General features: G+C 38.0%; 2 protein-coding genes across 3 annotated transcripts; both read left to right on the forward strand.

Annotated features, from left to right (window-relative positions):
- Positions 1–4,522: 4,522 nt before the first annotated feature.
- On the forward strand, positions 4,523–7,210 carry LOC111454997 (NAC domain-containing protein 71-like). Of its 2 annotated transcripts, none has more exons than XM_023096500.1 (4): positions 4,523–4,915; positions 6,101–6,378; positions 6,470–6,778; positions 6,858–7,210. In XM_023096500.1, the coding sequence occupies exons 1-4, from the start codon at positions 4,759–4,761 to the stop codon at positions 7,056–7,058; spliced, it is 945 nt and encodes a 314-aa protein (XP_022952268.1). In that variant the 5' UTR covers positions 4,523–4,758; the 3' UTR covers positions 7,059–7,210. The 2 variants fall into 2 exon arrangements, with proteins under 2 accessions (XP_022952268.1, XP_022952269.1); XM_023096501.1 differs by having other exon boundaries at positions 6,861–7,210.
- Positions 7,211–12,224: 5,014 nt separating this feature from the next.
- Positions 12,225–17,988, forward strand: LOC111455187 (protein ABCI7, chloroplastic-like). Its single transcript, XM_023096756.1, has 3 exons — positions 12,225–13,168; positions 15,658–15,917; positions 17,544–17,988. Exons 1-3 carry the CDS (start codon positions 12,269–12,271, stop codon positions 17,863–17,865), a joined length of 1,482 nt encoding a protein of 493 aa, XP_022952524.1. The 5' UTR covers positions 12,225–12,268; the 3' UTR covers positions 17,866–17,988.
- Positions 17,989–18,251: the final 263 nt, after the last annotated feature.

Consider the following 18,251-nt stretch of genomic DNA (forward strand, 5'->3'; position numbering starts at 1 on the left):
AAAGTAAAAAAGAACCTTTATGTTTTTTGAGGGAAGGGTAAGTTTGTTTATAATTTTATGTAGTTTATGTTACATATTTTGAATCATTGAAATTTGACTGAATCTATTTTATTTGTAGAGCAATTCGAATCTTAAACAAGTGTTCTTGCCTTGAAATATTCGATCAACAAAGTAGATTGAACGAGGTGGAGAATCCCAACGAAAAATCAATTTCCCCCATTAGTTGAACAGGATCGAAGTTGGGAACGGAGAACAGAGATTATATTTCCCATGTTGTTTCTACTCGAATTTCCCCCACACTCCCGCCCCACTTAAATAAACGGATATTGAAATAGGAGCAGAGATGGAGAAAGTGTCCGATCTCTCGACCCGTGGACATCTTTACAATCAAATATTTATTTTCTTAGCTATGAAAAATATACCGAACAAACGAGATAAACTCGACAACTCGACAACTTTCATTAAAACCGTCCAAAATAAAATGTCAAGATTTGATCACGGTCCAAGATTGTTTTTGACTAATAATTAGAACATGTCTCAAAATCATAACATATGGGATAATTATAATATTGTTGTTCATTTTTGAAAGTCACTCCAAATCATTATAAAAATAAAACATTATAATCATGTGTTTTATTCCAATAAAGTGGCTGCGTTACATGTATTTAATTCCAAAAATGTCACCAAAATTAAATTATAATTATTATTGGATCAACTGCCAAATTTTGTCCATAAAATATATTATTTTATTCTTCCCTAATCCAAATTAATAAAGTGGATATTACGAGTTAATCAAAATATATATATTTTTATATTAATGTCGGGAACATGTCCCATACATTAAATTTATTGTTTTTTTTTTTTTTTTTAATTTTACTATTAGATTGAATTGTGAAATGAAAATTTTAAATTTTAAATCATAGTTTAATATATTATTATGTTTTAAATTTTTTAAAAATTAATTGAATAATTAAATATAGATATAAATTTTAAAGTTTAAGTGGAATAATGAATTTTAAAAAATTAAAAAATTTGAGACAAAGTTTGTAAATTTAAAAAATTGGATATGTAGTATTTCTTTACACACGACCTACGTACTTGTACTAGACTCCAAGCGGACTCGTATACTTGGCCTTCAACTAGCGTACATTCACACTATCGATATATCACGAAAGGAAGGGAACGTGCATAATATGATAGTTTACATAATACTGTATTATAACATCGTAGTGTATGCGTCCATATTAATCATAACAAGAATGTATTCTGATATATATATATGAATACACAATATGCATGAAGTTTCCATACAGGTGTCGAATCTCAGTCTTAAACTCATTGAAATCCTTTCCTTTAAATCCTGTCAGTTATTTCTTTCTCGTTCAATAAGAAACTGAATTAAGTTGTTAAAAGTTTGAGTTTTACTACCTCACGTATTGTTGAACTAGATAATAACGTCTCTAAAAAATATATATAATTCTCTTGAGAGTTAGCTATTTATGAAGAAGTTAGGGTCTCATCTATTTTTTATTTTAACTATCTCGAGATTACTTCTAGTTATTGACAAAAGGCGATGGTAGTGAGAATGCTTATAAAAGAAATTCGATAGACTCAAAAAACTCGAACAACTCAACCTAATCCGTACGATATTGAGTTTGGGTTATGAACTGAGTTGAGTTGGGTCCAATTAGAAAGTTAAAATTACAAATAACTTGGTCGATGCTACTTTCCAGAAGTGTTGGGGCGATAAGAGGGTTTTTGCAGTGAAACGTAACAAAATCTTACAGTCATGTAATAGAAGGGTCGAAGAAAGAGTTTGAGCTCGATGCGCCTGAACCCTGAACCATCTTGACCTCGACTAAGTTCGGAAAGAAACCCAAAGATCTTGAATTGCCACCGACCAACACTAATATTTGACCTTTATTATGCTTTATTCATAGTCTTATAAGAATGGGTTAGTGACCCATTAAAAAAAGTTAGAACCAATTTGTATTATAAAAGCACTAGTGGGATGTCCTTTTATGATTATATTAGACCATAAAAATGACATTTCCATGCTTTTTGCATATAGGAAGCAAGGTATTCAACCATATTATATAAATTTATTATAAAGTTCATAATGTATAATAAAACCATATATTATTATATTAAACATTATTCTAAAATTATTCTAATTAATGCCCCATAAAGGCTTCAACTTTCCATTATTTTTCTACCCATTATTCTAATATGTAAAAGTAGGGTTGATTAAATACCAAAATAATTAAGTTTTCGTATTTATTCATATTTTTATTATAAACTAATATTTTTTTGGGATGCATGTGAGTGAGGATAAAACATGTTGGAAGAGCTCGTGTACTCTTTAGAAGTAAGAAGTAGGTAACCTGACAGATTGTAACAGTCGAATTTCATCACTAACAGATATTGTCTTTTTTAAACTTTTCTTTTGAGGCTTCCGATCAAGGTTCAGCCTTAGAATGCTTTGTTCCCCTGGTTGAGATATAATATTTGGAGAATATATTATAATATATTCGTAATTAACTATATTTTATTTTATTATCAATATTTGATTAGTTTATATTTTCCTTATTGGTAGTTACAGTTGGTAGCTTGTATCCTATCTAAACGTTATGAATATCAATGAGAATACACACTTTCGATCCCAATCCACCCTCCTTAGGGGCCAGCGTCCTCGCTAGCACACCGTCTAGTGCCTGACTCTGATATCATTTGTAACAGCTCAAGCTCATTACTAGCCGATATTATTCTCTTTAGGCTTCCCCTCAAGGTTTTAAAACGCGTCTGTTAGGAGAGGTTTTCACGCAGTTATAAGGAATTGTTTGTTCTCCTCTCCAACCAATGTGAGATCTCACACACGTAAAGATGTCCATTTTACCTGCAAGGTCGGGACCCTGCAGAAACTCGTCTTGAATGGGGAGGGAATTCCCATTTAGACAGAGAATGAAGATGGGGTCGGGGATGAGATTATATTCCCCATCCTTGTTCTTGCCTACTTCCCCGCCCCGCTATATATATATATATTTATTGAACACTTTGGCTTTTGGGAGGAAATGGGGCCCTACAAATGGCAAGGCTTCATTATGATATGGATTGAACTTACACCGCAAGTACAGAACCTCTCAAAAGAACTATAAAAATTATGAAACAAAGGCCCCAACTCCTTGAATATCACCATCAACTTAAGATATGAAATTTATACGTTCACACCAGTCCGATCTTTGATCGTTGTTTCATAACAGTCGTGTAATTTCTCTTTCATATATTTAACGGTATATCAATATCTATTTTAAAGCGCGTTCGTTGTATACTTAACGGTGCAGCAATACCCATTTTAGTGTGAGGTTCGGATGATGTCACTCTCTCTTCATCTCTAACTCAAAGTTGAATATGAAAACGAGTGATATAATTTAAACTCAAGTTCATTCGATCGATCGAATGAACAAAATGACGGTTTCTTTGTCCCAATTCAATGGCTCATTCAAGAAAAATGGTGGGTTTTGTTTCTTCCTCTCGAATGGCCACTCCACCATTGAGGCTCACAACTTCTTTGTTCGACATTTGAGGATTCTATTGACATGACTAAGTTAAGGGCATGACTCTGATACCATGTTAGGAATCACTGATCTCACAATGATATAATATTGTTCATTTTGAGTATAAGTTATTGACATGACTAAGTTAAAGACTTGATACCAATGAAAATAATATTTCTCGCTTATAAATCCATGATCTTCCACTAAATTAGTTAAGGTGGACTCCCTCCCAACAATCCTCAATAGAGCATACCATTGCAATGAAACATTTTTGTAAGATCGAACGAATCTAGAATTTTCTTCTTACTCGTAAAGCACGAAATGCATCAGTTCATACATTAACAGATGATGTTCGGTGAACAAAAGATTCAAAAGTTTAGTCATAAATCGATCCCACATAAGACAATCACATCTTAACCATAGACATGCAATGTTTGGTTGTTTCGTTCATTCCTTAATTTCTTTTTTGTGAGATCTCATATCGGTAGGACAGGGGAACGAAACATTTCTTATAATGGTGTGGAAACCTCTCACTAGCAAACATATTTTAAAACAGTGAGATTGACGACGATATGTTACGGGTCAAAACACACAATATCTGATGAGCTTGAGCTGTTACAAATGGTATCAGAGCCAGACAACGAGCAGTACACCAGCAAGGATGCTAGGCCCTTAAGTGGGTGAATTGTGAGATCTCATATCGGTTGGAGGGTAGAACGAAACATTCTTTATAAGGATATGGAACTTTTCTAACGTACCAAATTTAAAAAACTCTAAACTCGAATGAGTGTGAAATGGCTCATAGTTTATATGAGAGTGGGGCCTAAGACATGGGAATTTTGGGTGCACTTTGGACAAGCCATCTCAAACTTTCGGTGTATCAATAGACTGCTCGTTCCTTACCAATGGCTATCTATTTATAAGCCCCACTTCTTCCCCTGTTCTTACACTCCTAAAACAACACAGATTTCTTTCAATCTCTTTTAAAACCATTTCAAAGTTCAAAAATTTCCTGTTTTTCTCACAAACCCCATCAAATTTCTTCAAAATCTTGGGGATTTGGTTAATTCAAAACCCAGAAAGTTAAGAACAGACAATGATTCTTGAACTAAACAGGTGCATCAGCAGCAGCCTGTTGAAATTTCACTCTGTTTTGGGCCAAAAAAGCATCGGATCTTCCACATTTCTTTGAAGTGGGTAAAGAATGGGGAGTGGTTCGCTTCCACCAGGGTTCAGATTCCACCCAAGAGATGAAGAATTGGTGGGTTATTATCTCAAAAGGAAAGTTGAAGGACTTCCAATTGAGCTTGAAGTGATTCCTGTCATTGATTTGTACAAATTTGATCCTTGGGAGCTTCCAGGTATCTTTTTGCTTCTTGTTTTGGTTCTAAATGAATATTCAAATTCTCTGTTCTTTGTTACTGTTAAGAAACTGAAAGTGATGCTTTTTTTACTTGCTTTTGAGTGTGCTGAAGCATTGATGTAACTGTCTAAGCCCACCGTTTGCAAATATTGTTTACTTTAGCTCGTTACGTATTGTATTGTCGTCCGTCTCACGGTTTTAAAATGCGTATGTTAGGAATGTGGGGTGGAGACATAATTCACCCCTTTAGGGGTCCAACGTCCTCGTTCGCACACCGCTCGGTGTCTAGCTTTGATACTATTTGTAATAGTTTAAGCTCATTGCTATTAGATATTGTTTGATTTAGTCTCTTACGTATCACCGTTAGCTTCACAGTTTTAAAATACGCCTGTTAGGGAGAGATTTCCACACCCTTTTAAGGAATATGGTGTGGAGACACAATCCACCCCCTTGGGAGTCTAATGTTCTTGTTGGCACATCGCTCGGTGTTTGGCTTTGAAATCATTTCTAACAGTCCAAGCCCATCGCTAATAGATATTGTCTACTTTAGCTTGTTACGTATTGTCATTAGTCTCAGGGTTTTAAAATGCGTTTGTTAGGAAGAGATTTCCATACTCTTATAAGAAATGTGGTGTGGAGTCACAATCCAACCCCTTGGGGGTCCAACGTCCTCGTTGACACACCATCCACTGTCTGACTCTGATATCATTTGTGATAGCACAGGCCCACCACTAGCAGATATTGTTTGCTTTAGCTCATTACGTATCGTCGTCAGTCTCACTATTTTAACACACGTCTGTTCGGGAGAGGTTTCCACACATTTATAAGGAATGTGGTGCGAAGACACCATCCACCCTTTGGGGGTCCAACGTTCTCGTTACCATCTAGTGTCTGACTCTGATACCATTTGTAATAATTCAAGTCCACCACTAACAGATATTGTTTACTTTAGCCCGTTACATATCATCATCAGTCTCACTATTCTAAAATATGTATGTTAAGGAGAGGTTTCTACACCCTTATAAGGAATACTTCGTTCCCCTTTTCAAGTAACGTGAGATCTGACAATTTATTATATTAATGACAAATATTTTTTTTATGTACCAATAGAAGAACTTCTTTCTGTTTTGGCATGTTCTGTTCATGATTTTGTTGTTGTAACATTGTGTTACTGTGATTACAGAGAAATCTTTTCTTCCCAAACGAGATATGGAGTGGTTTTTCTTCTGTCCCCGAGATCGAAAATACCCGAATGGATCGAGAACGAATAGAGCTACCAAAGCTGGCTACTGGAAAGCCACTGGAAAAGACAAGAAGATCAACTGCCAATTTTCTGTGATGGGATACCGAAAGACACTCGTTTTTCATCGCGGTCGAGCACCGTCAGGTGATCGAATGGATTGGGTCATGCACGAGTATCGACTTTGCGACGAGTTCTCTCATGGAACTCCTAATTTTAAGGTATATATACCTATGAAGCAATGACATGATGCATATGTGCTAAGAACTAACTTTGTGTTGGTGTTTGTGTGTGATCATCTGTGTTTTTTAGGGCGCTTTTGCTTTGTGTCGTATTGTGAAAAAGAATGATAATCCTCGTGAACCGAAGGGTAATGTTGTTGGGAACGGTCGAGATAGTGAAGATTCTACGTCAACGAAACTAGTCGTTTCGAATGAATTTTCAAATATTTCGAAAGACGATTCGTCTCAGACCAATTTTCTCACAGACAAGAGTCGTTTGTCGAGCCCGATGACGAGTTCCTACGACACGAACATGATGTCTTGGTGTAGCATGTCGATTATGGAGACAAATCGAGAAAAAGTATGGATCTCACCTGATCTGATCCTTGACTCATCCAAGGTGTGAAAGTTGTTCAACAAAAACTTGGTTGAGATGTTTGTAATTGACTTGCTCAAACATTTATTTCTTGGCTTTGTAGCAGGATTATACTGAAATGCAAGGAGCTATGTCTATATGCTTTCCTTGGTTCGATTATTCGGGTTCAACGATACCGTGGCCATCGTATGAGTACTCGAACTATACAGGCAACTACATTGAGCTTGAAGACAATCCCAATCAAATTGGTGGTTGCATACCACCATATTCAACACATCTAAACCGGTATCCAAATTTCTTATAAAGAAAAATGACAACAAAGATCCTCTAGGCTTTTGTCGATGCAAGGTCGAAAATTTCGATGGGGTCCCGAAGCCAACGCCTTTTACTGTCGGTCTTCGATGCAGGAATAAAACGAGTGTCATATATTCTATAAAAGTATAAGTATTAATAAGAGTTTTCGTCCTTTCCTGACAGTTAAGTCGAATTGATTCTTCTTGAGGATTGAGTCTCTCAATGGGATAATGATAATCCTTGTTGGTATGAATAGTTTATCAGGCTCCGACAGCATCTCCCCATGAATTACGGAATTTGAACAATTTAGTAGAATCATCCAGACTAAAGGACTATTAATTCATTTCCCTTCTTTCTTATTCTTTCAATAGGTAAATAGACTAGAAAGAGTAGTTTACGCTGGTGGTTTCGGGATCCCGTTGAAAATGCAATAGCTGACTCCTTCCCTTCCTCTCCAGAATCCGATCCAAAAAAGTAGTCACTCTGACGGGATTCTTTCATTCTTTACTTGAGAAAGGAAGTTAGCCTGTGAATCTTCAATCTCAATAGAATACGAACTATTAGGGTATATGACTGAGCTTCACTCCTTTATTGAGATGATCCCTCTCCCTCTCGGTCTCGGACTGAGTTTTCTTTCTTTTTGTTCCCTGAGCTTGAAACGAAGGATGAATTCGAGTTTCCGAACTTGACTCCTCTCCCGTAAGGTCTCGCTCTTGAACTCAGGGAATTTTGAAACTTTTTTTGAAAGGAAAGGTTTTTTTCTTGGAAGGAAAGACTATCGAAGAATGAGACTGATTGAACGATTGTGGCTTACTTGCTGTGATCCATTGTATTCTCGGATGAGATCTTGGCAGCATTACGAGTAACTTCTCAACCGGGAGTTCCACCCGAGGAAGGAGGGGCCGCTCTAGCTGCTGCGTTAAACCCTGAGGGATGTAGCTAACTAAGGCAGTCTGGATGCTAGCCGGTTCAGTCGCTTCTCTTTCTTTCTCTTCGTTTACCAAGCGAGATTTTGACTAACTTCTGTTAAACCAACAATAGCGTCTGAATTTATTCTTCTTTCGGCTTTCCTTACTGTTCCGGAGCAAGTTCAAGAAGAGAAGGTTCGTTCATAAGTCTCAACTGGACGAAAATCCTGGGAAAGTCAGTAGAAACTAAATCATCAATGGTCGTTAGAGGATCAGGAGTCTTTGTCTTGTCTCCCTTCTTTCATTCTCTTATCTTTTCTGTACTCGACTGTGACGAAACGAAAGAAGAAGAAATGAGAGTGAAGTTGACTCCGGAACACCTATTGATGGATTCTTTCTCCGGCCCCTTCTTGCTTTCACTCCTCTCCGTTCAACCGTAAGGTGAAGATCAAGAAGGAATCTTTCGTCTTTCCTGACAGTTAAGTCGAATTGATTCTTCGAGAGTGTTTACAACTAAAACCTACTCTGCCCCCCGTCTCCAAATAAGCTAGAAGCCATGTCGCTTTTCGGACTTTGCCAGGTTCTAGGGGTTCCCCTCTTCTTTATTTGTCGATCGAGCCGCTTTCCGAACAAATAAAAAAGAAGAGGAAACAAAATAAAATTCTTTTCGTAGTCCAGGATGATCTCGAGCCACATATAGCTACTACTTACGCTAATTTTAAAATGATTCGAAAAGTTTGATCAATTTTAAAATGTTCAAAAGAGATAGATTTCAACTAAAAGTTGTAAGTGTTTGTGCAAAGACACTAGAGACACCGTCAACAAATAGCATCAAAACATGTATAGCAAAACGACTGAGAGAAAAAAATCGAGACTCACATCTATCTTGATCCCTATAGCTCCACAACTTATACACTCCCTCTTATATGAACGAAGATATCTCAACCATACAAATTTATGATGGAAGATTAGAATCTTGATTTACACATGACTAATTATGATCATAAATTATGAAGGTTAAAAACTCGGGAAATGCCCCGTTTTCTTTTGAGGCTATATGAAGTCATGTATATTATTTATTTATTATTATTTTTTTGTAAGAAAGACTTGAAAAAATGTAGTAAAAAGAGTATTTGTGTTTTCCTTTGGCCAAGGGCTACGTGTCCTTGCAATTAAGTTTAGATTGCATATTTAGAATCATTTAAGCTTGACAGGATCGATTTTGCTCTCAATCCCGTGTTATTGTCTAATATTTACTTTCTTTACGGTGATTCATCATCACTAGGGTTAAGTGTTCTTACATTTCTTTATCCAATTGCTAAGTTTTTTTTGCAATTACATGTAGTTTAGAGTGCATGTTTAGAATCATTCGAGCTTGAAATAATTGATTTTGTTTGTAGAGTGATTCAAATCTAAAACAATTGTTTTTAAGTTGAGATATTTGATCAACAAAGTAATCTGAATCTTACTTCCCTAGCGGTTATTTATTATCATTTGGTATCAGAGTTTTTCGTTGGGTTCATTTGGTAGCAAAACTTTTCTTCAAATTGGTTCTTTATCATTTGACATCAAAGTTTTCCCTTAGATTGATTTATCTCCCTCGTCTTGGCTGCGCAACTTAGTTAATATACCATGAACGAGTATTAAATACTCAGTAAGTAGTTTACTTCTAGACTCGTAATTTGATCTTAAGTTTTATGTCATTCACGTACGTTATACCATTGATGAATCTTATCACATACCTCGATGACATGTATCTAAGTCATAGGCTCTCCTAGACTAGCATCTAGGTTCTACGAGTTTACACAAGCTCAACTTAAACTTATAATGTTTAACTTCCTAGCTTCTCATCTTATAGTTATTAGAGCTTCCTTCGTTCCACCGTTCTCATTCTTTGGCTCATTAGAGCTCATCTATATCATTGGGCATATCTCAAAATCCTAGAATAATTTGATTAACTCGTTACTAGTCATTTTGTTTGTCATCAACCTATATATTATATGCACTCGAGGTGTGCCTTCATCATGGTTTCAACATGTAATCTCATCCTACAATAAGTGCACTATGAATCTAGACAAATTATCTATTAAGAATTAGTTGGTGGTACCCTAATAGATCTCATAATGTCGTCATCTTCAAGGAGGGAGCGACCTTCGTACTTGTCAACTATCATATGACTATGTCATTCATTTCTCTCAACTGAACAAATTCAAACTAAAGAATAGTTGGAGATCTCCTAATCGCTCTCAGACATGAGCTTGATCTTATTCATACCAACTCATAACCATAAACTGTATTGATACTTACTCCCATTTATCAAGACAAGTTTAAGAGTTTCGAAACCTTACTCAAACTCTAACCATCGATTCGTTCCTAATTTGACCTTGATCGGTCTTGATGTGTTCACCAAGGTTCCTACAACTTATTGTTCTAAGGTACGAGTAATGCATCGATGAGAACAGATAGATATCACCCAATAAAAATGGTGTGGGACACAAAGGGAATTTTTTAAAAAAAGGTTTATATAATTGTATTCCAACTTTAAACTTGTTCTAAAACGACCTTTTGAATTCTTTTTTAAAGATAACATATGAAAATTATATTTCACGAACACTTCGATACATATAATTTTTTTAAATGTGAAATAAAATATTATAATATAGTCCTTAACACTTCGATACATATATACATATATATTAGAGAAGGGTTGGGCGGGACTGAAAAATATAAATCAAGTTATAATACATGTTTGTTAGATCCCACATAGTTTGGAGAGAGGAATGAAGCCTTACAAAGATGTGGAAACCTTTCTCTACTAGACCTGTTTTAAAATTGTGAGGTTGACGGCAATACGTAACGGGCTAAAGCGGACAATATTTGTTAGCGGTAAGCTTGGACAGTTACAAATGGTATGAGAGCTAGGCACCAGGCAGTGCCAACGAGGGCACTGGGCCCTCTCAGAGGAGGTGGATTGTTAGACCCCACATTGGTTGGAAAGGAGAACGAATCCATCCTTATAAGGTGTGAAAATCTCCCCCCAGTGACCCTTTTAAAACCGTGAGGCTGACGACCATACGTAACGAACAAAAGTGGACAATATCTTTTAGCGGTGGACTTAGGCTGTTATGATTGTGTGTATGACTATCGAAACACCCAGAGTTAAAATGGGTTATAAGTATGATTGAAATACTATGACTATGTATGTTAGCCTCGTAGAAAATGGATGTCATGATATTAGAAAAGTATTGTATGCATCATCCTACAGAACCTCGTGCATGTTGTGTGTACACATAAAAATGATTTCAAATACTATTTCTTCTCGTGATTCGGCTATGCTTGAAAGTGTGTAAGCCCGAATGTAGGCGTAGGGTTTACGAAAAATGGCATATTTTTTTTGTGGTTCTACTTTCATATATATGAGTCGTGTATAGAGAAGTACTATACCTCTAATCCCAAGGCTATAGACATGATTTTAGATGTTATTAAAACATGAAACCATAGTTCCATGTGTTTGCATTTTCAGTCACAAACTCATCCTATTAATATTAATCATTTTGTTGGTAAAGACAAAAAACTAGGGCACAAATGTCGACGTCTGTTTAGGAGACAATGAAACAAAGTCATAAACAATTTTTTTTTCTACACTTTAGTTATGTTTTCATTGTAACAAAATAATGTTTTTGAGTTTCGATTGGGATTAAACTTTATTTCAACTATAATTCAATAATAAAAACGTCATGGTTAAGCGTGTTTTACTTTGAACAATTCTATGTTGGGTGATCTCTTAGGGATTTTCTTAGAATGCACGTGAGTGAAGATAAATCATACTAAAAAAACTCGTATTGGTCTGTGGTGATAATCTTCACTTTTAAAAGGGATGAATGAGTAACGTGACCATGTCGTAAGGGATACTAGAAAATGCGAGGGTCACCACGTGTCAAATTTGGATTCCAAATCCTAGATATGAGTCTTTGCAAATGGTATTAAAGTTGTAATGTGACACTTGAATAAAGGAGAGGTACATGAATAAATGGATACTACATCTGAATGAGAGGATTCCTAAAGATAGAAGGGTAAATGAGAGGATTCCTAAGGATAGAAGCGGTTCAATAGTAGGAAATTCATAGTTAAGTTTGATTTACTTAGAACGGTTGAATAGACCATGTGACACAAGAATACTGTACGTAGGTATGTAGGTATGTAGGTATGTATGAATGACAGCCCAAAGGCCCAAATCAAGACGGAAGCTCAGTGATTAGCATCAAATCGATCATGTGACGTCCCTTCTTCTACGCACAAACAAGCTTCTTCCATGGCGACCTTCACATTTACTCCCCATATCGGCAGGCTCCCAACGCCGCCGTCTCACTCATTTCCCACCACTTCTTCAAAACGCAAACTCAAATTCAATTCCGTCGCCACCACCACCAGAGCCTCCCTTCAAACTTCCCCTCCGACACTCTCCGACCCCTTTGTTCTTCAACTCGCCGAAACTCTCGAAGACTCACTCCCTTCTTCTTCATCACCCTTTCCCCTCCACAAACTCAGAGAATCTTCATCGGAGTCTCTTCTTTCTACTCCATGGCCCTCTCGCAGAGACGAACCCTTCCGTTTCACCGATGTTTCTTTCATAAAACAGTCCCAAATCCACCCAATCTCGAATCCCCCGCAATCTTCTGACCTATCGAGCATCCCTTTAGAAACCCAATTCACCAATGTTGTAATTGTTGATGGTCATTTTGTCAAATCGGTTTCCAATTTGACTGAATTGCCAAATGGGGTTTACGTGGGTAGCTTGATTGATCTCCCTTCTGAAAGTATCGCGAAGAGGGTATCTGATTTTGTTGATCGGAAGTTCGTGGGGGACTTGTTTTGGGCCATTAATGGCGTTGGAGCTCCAGATTTGACGGTGGTGTATGTCCCGGCGGGGTGTAAAGTGGAGAATCCAATCCATTTGAGGTACTTTTCGATTCATGGGGGCGAGGAGGGGTCGAATGAATTGGCTATTTCGAATCCTAGAGTGTTGGTTATGGTGGAAAATGGTGGGGAGATTGAAATCATTGAAGAGTTCTTGAGTGGGGATCAGGGTAGGTCTTATTGGGCAAATCCTGTTTTGGATGTGGTGATTGGAAGTGAAGGAAGGGTTAAACATTCTTATATTCAGAATCAGTCTTTGAATGCTGCTCATATCAAATGGACTTCTGTTCAGCAGGTACTCTCTTTGTTCATTATCTAACTTTGTTGGTCGGCTGCTCTGTTCTTTACATTATGCTTATAGCTTATTTTCATCCATATGAGACAATGTTGTCAGTTATTAAGCTTTCTGAGCTGAGATTTGAACTAAGATAGCATCTCCAAAGTTCTCAAGCCCCTACACTCGATACCCTTAGTTAAATTTGTTGGTAGTTGAGCTTGGAATGTGGAGAATTGTAACGGCCCAAGCCCACCACCGGTAGATATTGTCCTATTTGGGTTTTCCCTTTCGGACTTCCCTTCAAGTTTTTTTAAAACGTGTCTGCTAGGGAGAGGTTTCCACACCTTTATAAAGGGTGTTTTGTTCTCCTCCCCATCCGATGTGAGATCTCACCATTCACCCCCCTTTAGGGCCGAGCGTCCTCGTTGGCACTCGTTCCTTTCTCCAATTGATGTGGGACCCCCACCAAATCCACCCCTCTTCGGGGCCCAGCGTCCTTGCTAGCACACCGTCTTGTGTCTACCCCCCTTCGGGGAACAGCCTCCTCGCTGGCACATCGTTCAGTGTCTGGCCCTGATACCATTTCTAACCGCCCAAGCTCACTACTAGCAGATATTGTCCTCTTTGGGCTTTCCCTTTCGGGCTTACCCTCAAGGTTTTTAAAATGCGTCTGATAGGGAGAGGCTTCCACACCCTTATAAAATGTGTTTTGTTCTCCTCCTCAACCAATGCCCTTAAAAGGGGTGTTTCGTTCTCCTCCCCGACTAATGTGAGATCTCACAGAATGTGGAGAATGTTGTGTTGAAAGGCCACAACGAAAAATGCTTTGATACCCAATTATTGTGCCGTAATGCCACAACCAAAATGTTATGATACCAAATTGTTGTAGTGGAAGCGGAAGCAAGATTGATCGCACTCACAAACAGAAATTAAACACAAAGACACAAAGACTTACTTGGTTTGGAGAGAGAAATTCTCCTGTATCCATGAGGGGTAGTTAAACACACCTCAAAACAATGCTAGACAAGCCTTTATATAGGCATAGCAATACTAATTCTCATACATGAACTAAATATATGAGAATATGAAACAAAATGGTTATGAACGAAACGAGAGTTAATAACCAAAATAAATGATAATATGAAGCAAAATGGTTATGAACTAAACGAGAGTTAATAACTAAAATAAATGAGAATATGAACCATCTAACGGTTATGAACTAAATAAAGAGTTGTATAGAGAGTTATGACAATACAGAGAAAAATCACGAGTATTACGATGGGTACTTCCCAATGTTGGATTCACTTTGATGGTCCTAGGTAGGTTTTTCTTTTGGAAGCATCTTTTAATAGTAACCTATGCTTATATCAAGTTCCAGCCAGTAGTTATACTATGTTATGTTGAAGATATAGGTCTTTCAATTGTATTAGTTGCTGATTTTCCTCGGGTCTATGTATCTAATGTGAGATCCCACATCGGTTGGAACGAGTGCTAGCGAGGATGCTGAGCCTTTGGGTGGATTGTGAAATCTCACATCAGTTGGAGAGGAGAACGAAACATTATTTATAAGAATGTAGAAACCTCTCTCTAGCATACGCGTTTTAAAAACCTTGAGGGGAAGTTCGAAAGGGGAAGCCCAAAGAGAATAATATTTGATAGTGGTGTATTTGGGCCGTTACATGTAACGTATGGTTTCGGGCATGTAGCTTTGAGTCTTAGGGGGCCTCTCACCTTCTTTCAAGCTGAGGCTGCTGTTGGACGTCGCTTAGTTTATATGTACATTCCTCCCCCTTAAACCCGAGTTTTTTCTCCTTCAAACAAGTGAAAGTACATACACCACAAGGCAGCAATCCATATAGTCAAGCTCATGTTTTTGACACCTCTTGTCTGCCATGTGTTGTTTCTTGTGTGTAAAAATAGGTAGATGGTCCATCGCTTTCCTCAAAGTGGTGGATCAAACGTCAGTCGTGTAACGAGATTGGATTCAGTTGGTTCCCTAGCAGCGGTCACTTGTTGGTTAAATTTTATTGATTTTCTTGACAGAGGATTTTGTTTCTTGCTCCCACATCGGTTAGAGAGGGGAACGAAACATTTCTTATAAAGGTGTGGAAACAGACACCAACCCGTGTGCCAATGAAGACGCTGAACACCCAAGAGAGATGAATTTTGAGATCTCACCTTGATTGGAGAGGGGAACGGGATTGTGAGATTGGGAACAAAACATTTTTTATAAAAGTGTGAAAACTTCTCCCTAGCAGACACGTTTTAAAACCGTGAGGCTAACGGCAATACGTAACAGGCAAAAGCGGACAATATCTTCTTGCAGTGGACTTTAACGGTTACATGGTATGAGATAATCAAGAAAAATAGATTTACCGATGCTCTTTAACCGTCTTGATGCTACTTGGTTTCATCATTATTTGCTCTCATTTTTCATGTCTTATACTTGACTTTGTTGCTCGAAAGGTTGAGCGCGGCACAAAAATAATTATCTGAAACTATTACAGGAATCAACCAGTGCTTACGAGCTTGTGGAGATTAGCACTGGCGGAAGATTGAGTCGACACAATGTCCATATCCAGCAATTGGGACCAGAGACTACGACAGAATTATCAACACTGCACTTATCAGTTGGCAATCAAACACAAGATCTACACAGTAGCCTAGTGCTCGACCACCCACGCGGATATTCTCGACAACTTCATAAATGTATCGTCGCCAATCCCCAAGGACAAGCTGTATTTGATGGTAACGTAAAGGTCAACAGGTACTTCTTTCTTTCTCTTTCGTAGACTCGTTAACCATAGATCGGATTTCTCAACACAAGTTCGTCATCCTCGTATAATTACAATCCTTGCAGTTCTAAGTCACTTCATGATTAAAAAAATGTGTCAATTTGTAACCGCCCAAGTCTACCGCTAGCAAATATTGTCCTCTTTGGATTTTCCCTCTCGGGTTTCCCCTTAAGGTTTTTAAAATGCATCTGCTAGGGGGTGGTTTTCACACCCTTATAAAGAATGTTTCGTTCTCCTCCCCAACCGATGTGGGATCTCACAATCCTCCCCCCTTCGGGGCCCAGCGTCCTCGCTAGCATTCGTTCCCTTCTCCCATCGATGTGAGACCCCCCACTCCACCCCCTTCGGGGCCCAACGTCCTTACTGGCACACTGTATCGTGTCCACTCCCCTTCAGGGCTCAGCCTCCTCGCTTGCACATCGCTCGGTGTCTTGTCTCTAATACCACTTGTAACAACCCAAGTCCACTGCTAGCAGATATTGTCTTTTTTGGGTTTTCCTTCTTAGACTTTCCCTCAAGGTTTTTAAAACGTGTCTGCTAGTAAGAAGCTTTCACATCCTTATAAAGAATGATTCGTTCTCCTCCCTAACCGATGTGGGATCTCACACAATTACTTATCAATCAAATATGAATATAGAAAACATACATAGATATGCCAAGAAGAAAAAGATAAAGGCTCTTTCTTGAAGTGATAGTTCTACTAGGAAAGTTGATGGAGAAACTGGTTTACCTTTCACATAATTTTAAATTTTCTTGTGGTTTAAGATGAGATGATGACTAATATCGTAAAAGTTTGCTTGGATGCTGCAAGTACTGGTTGAATGCATTCTTTGTCTTCATTGTAACCGCCCAAACCCACAACTAACAGATATTGTCTTATTTGGACTTTTCCTCAAGGTTTTAAAATACGTTTGTTAGGGAGTGGTTTCCACGCTCTTATAAAGAATGATTCGTTCTCTTCCTCAACTGATGTGGGAGATCCTACATCGATTGGAGAGGGGAGTGAGTGTCAGCGAGGACGCTGGGCCCTAGAGGAGGGTGGACTGTGAGATCCCACGTTGGTTAGGGAGAAGAACGAAACATTCTTTACAAGGGTGTGGAAACCTCTTTCTAGCATATGCATTTTTAAACCTTGAGGGGAAGCTACCTATCTCTTATAAAGAATGATTCGTTCTCTTCCCCAACCGATGTGGGAGATCCCACATCGATTGGAGAGGGGAATGAGTGTCAGCGAGGACACTGGGCCCTGGAGGAGGGTGGATTGAGAGATCCCACATCGGTTAGGGAGAAGAACGAAACATTCTTTACAAGGGTGTGGAACCTCTTTCTAGCATATGCATTTTAAAACCTTGAGGGGAAGCTCAGAAGGGAAAACCCAAAGAGGACAATATCGGCTAGCGGTAGTCTTGAGCTATTACATTCATAATTAACTAAGGCAAAACTTTATTATTTTGGGAAAATGACCGTCTTTGCGGTTCGTTTCTTGTGTTTCATTTAGTGCTTTACATCACTCTTTTCATTCTCATCTTGCTAAACTAATAAGATCATTCTGTTGTCACTAATTTTCACTGCTTAATCCAAGAACTTGAATTTTCCAGATATGCACAGCAAACAGACGCAGGACAACTAACAAGGAGTCTTCTTCTAGAACCTCGAGCGACTGTGAACGTCAAACCGAATCTTCAAATCATTGCCGATGATGTCAAGTGTTCGCATGGAGCTGCTATAAGTGACCTGGAGGAAACCCAACTCTTCTATTTTCAGGCTCGTGGCATCGATTTGAAGACAGCAAGGAAGGCTCTGATATTTTCTTTCGGATCCGAGGTGATCGAACGCTTGCCTTCCAGTTCCGTTCGCAAGAGAGTCGAGCATCATATAAAAGAATTGTTGAACCCCACACTTGAAACATCCCCACACTGACCACAGGCCTTGAAAATCAAGCATTTTTAGTTTCAAGTAAGTATTATAATCCCACCTTATCCTCCATTTGTAGCTGTGATGATATCATATTTATTGTCCCAAATAAATCCTTGTTTTTTTTAAAATCATTATCTTGAGTTTTCTCATTTCCTTATGTCCCTTGATTGATGATATATATATCTGGTATATCTTGTTGATCGATGGTATATGTTTTATGTCTTGTTGATCGATGATATATGTCTGGTATATCTTGTTGATCAATGATATATGTCTGGTATATCTTGTTGATCAATGATATATGTTTGGTATGTCCTATTGATTGATGATATATGTTTGGTATCAATGATGCATCTCTGGTAGCATTTGAATACTTAAAAAAAACAAAA

The sequence above is a fragment of the Cucurbita moschata genome, unplaced genomic scaffold, assembly GCF_002738365.1.
Source record: "Cucurbita moschata cultivar Rifu unplaced genomic scaffold, Cmos_1.0 Cmo_Scf00017, whole genome shotgun sequence".
Taxonomy (NCBI): domain Eukaryota; kingdom Viridiplantae; phylum Streptophyta; class Magnoliopsida; order Cucurbitales; family Cucurbitaceae; genus Cucurbita; species Cucurbita moschata.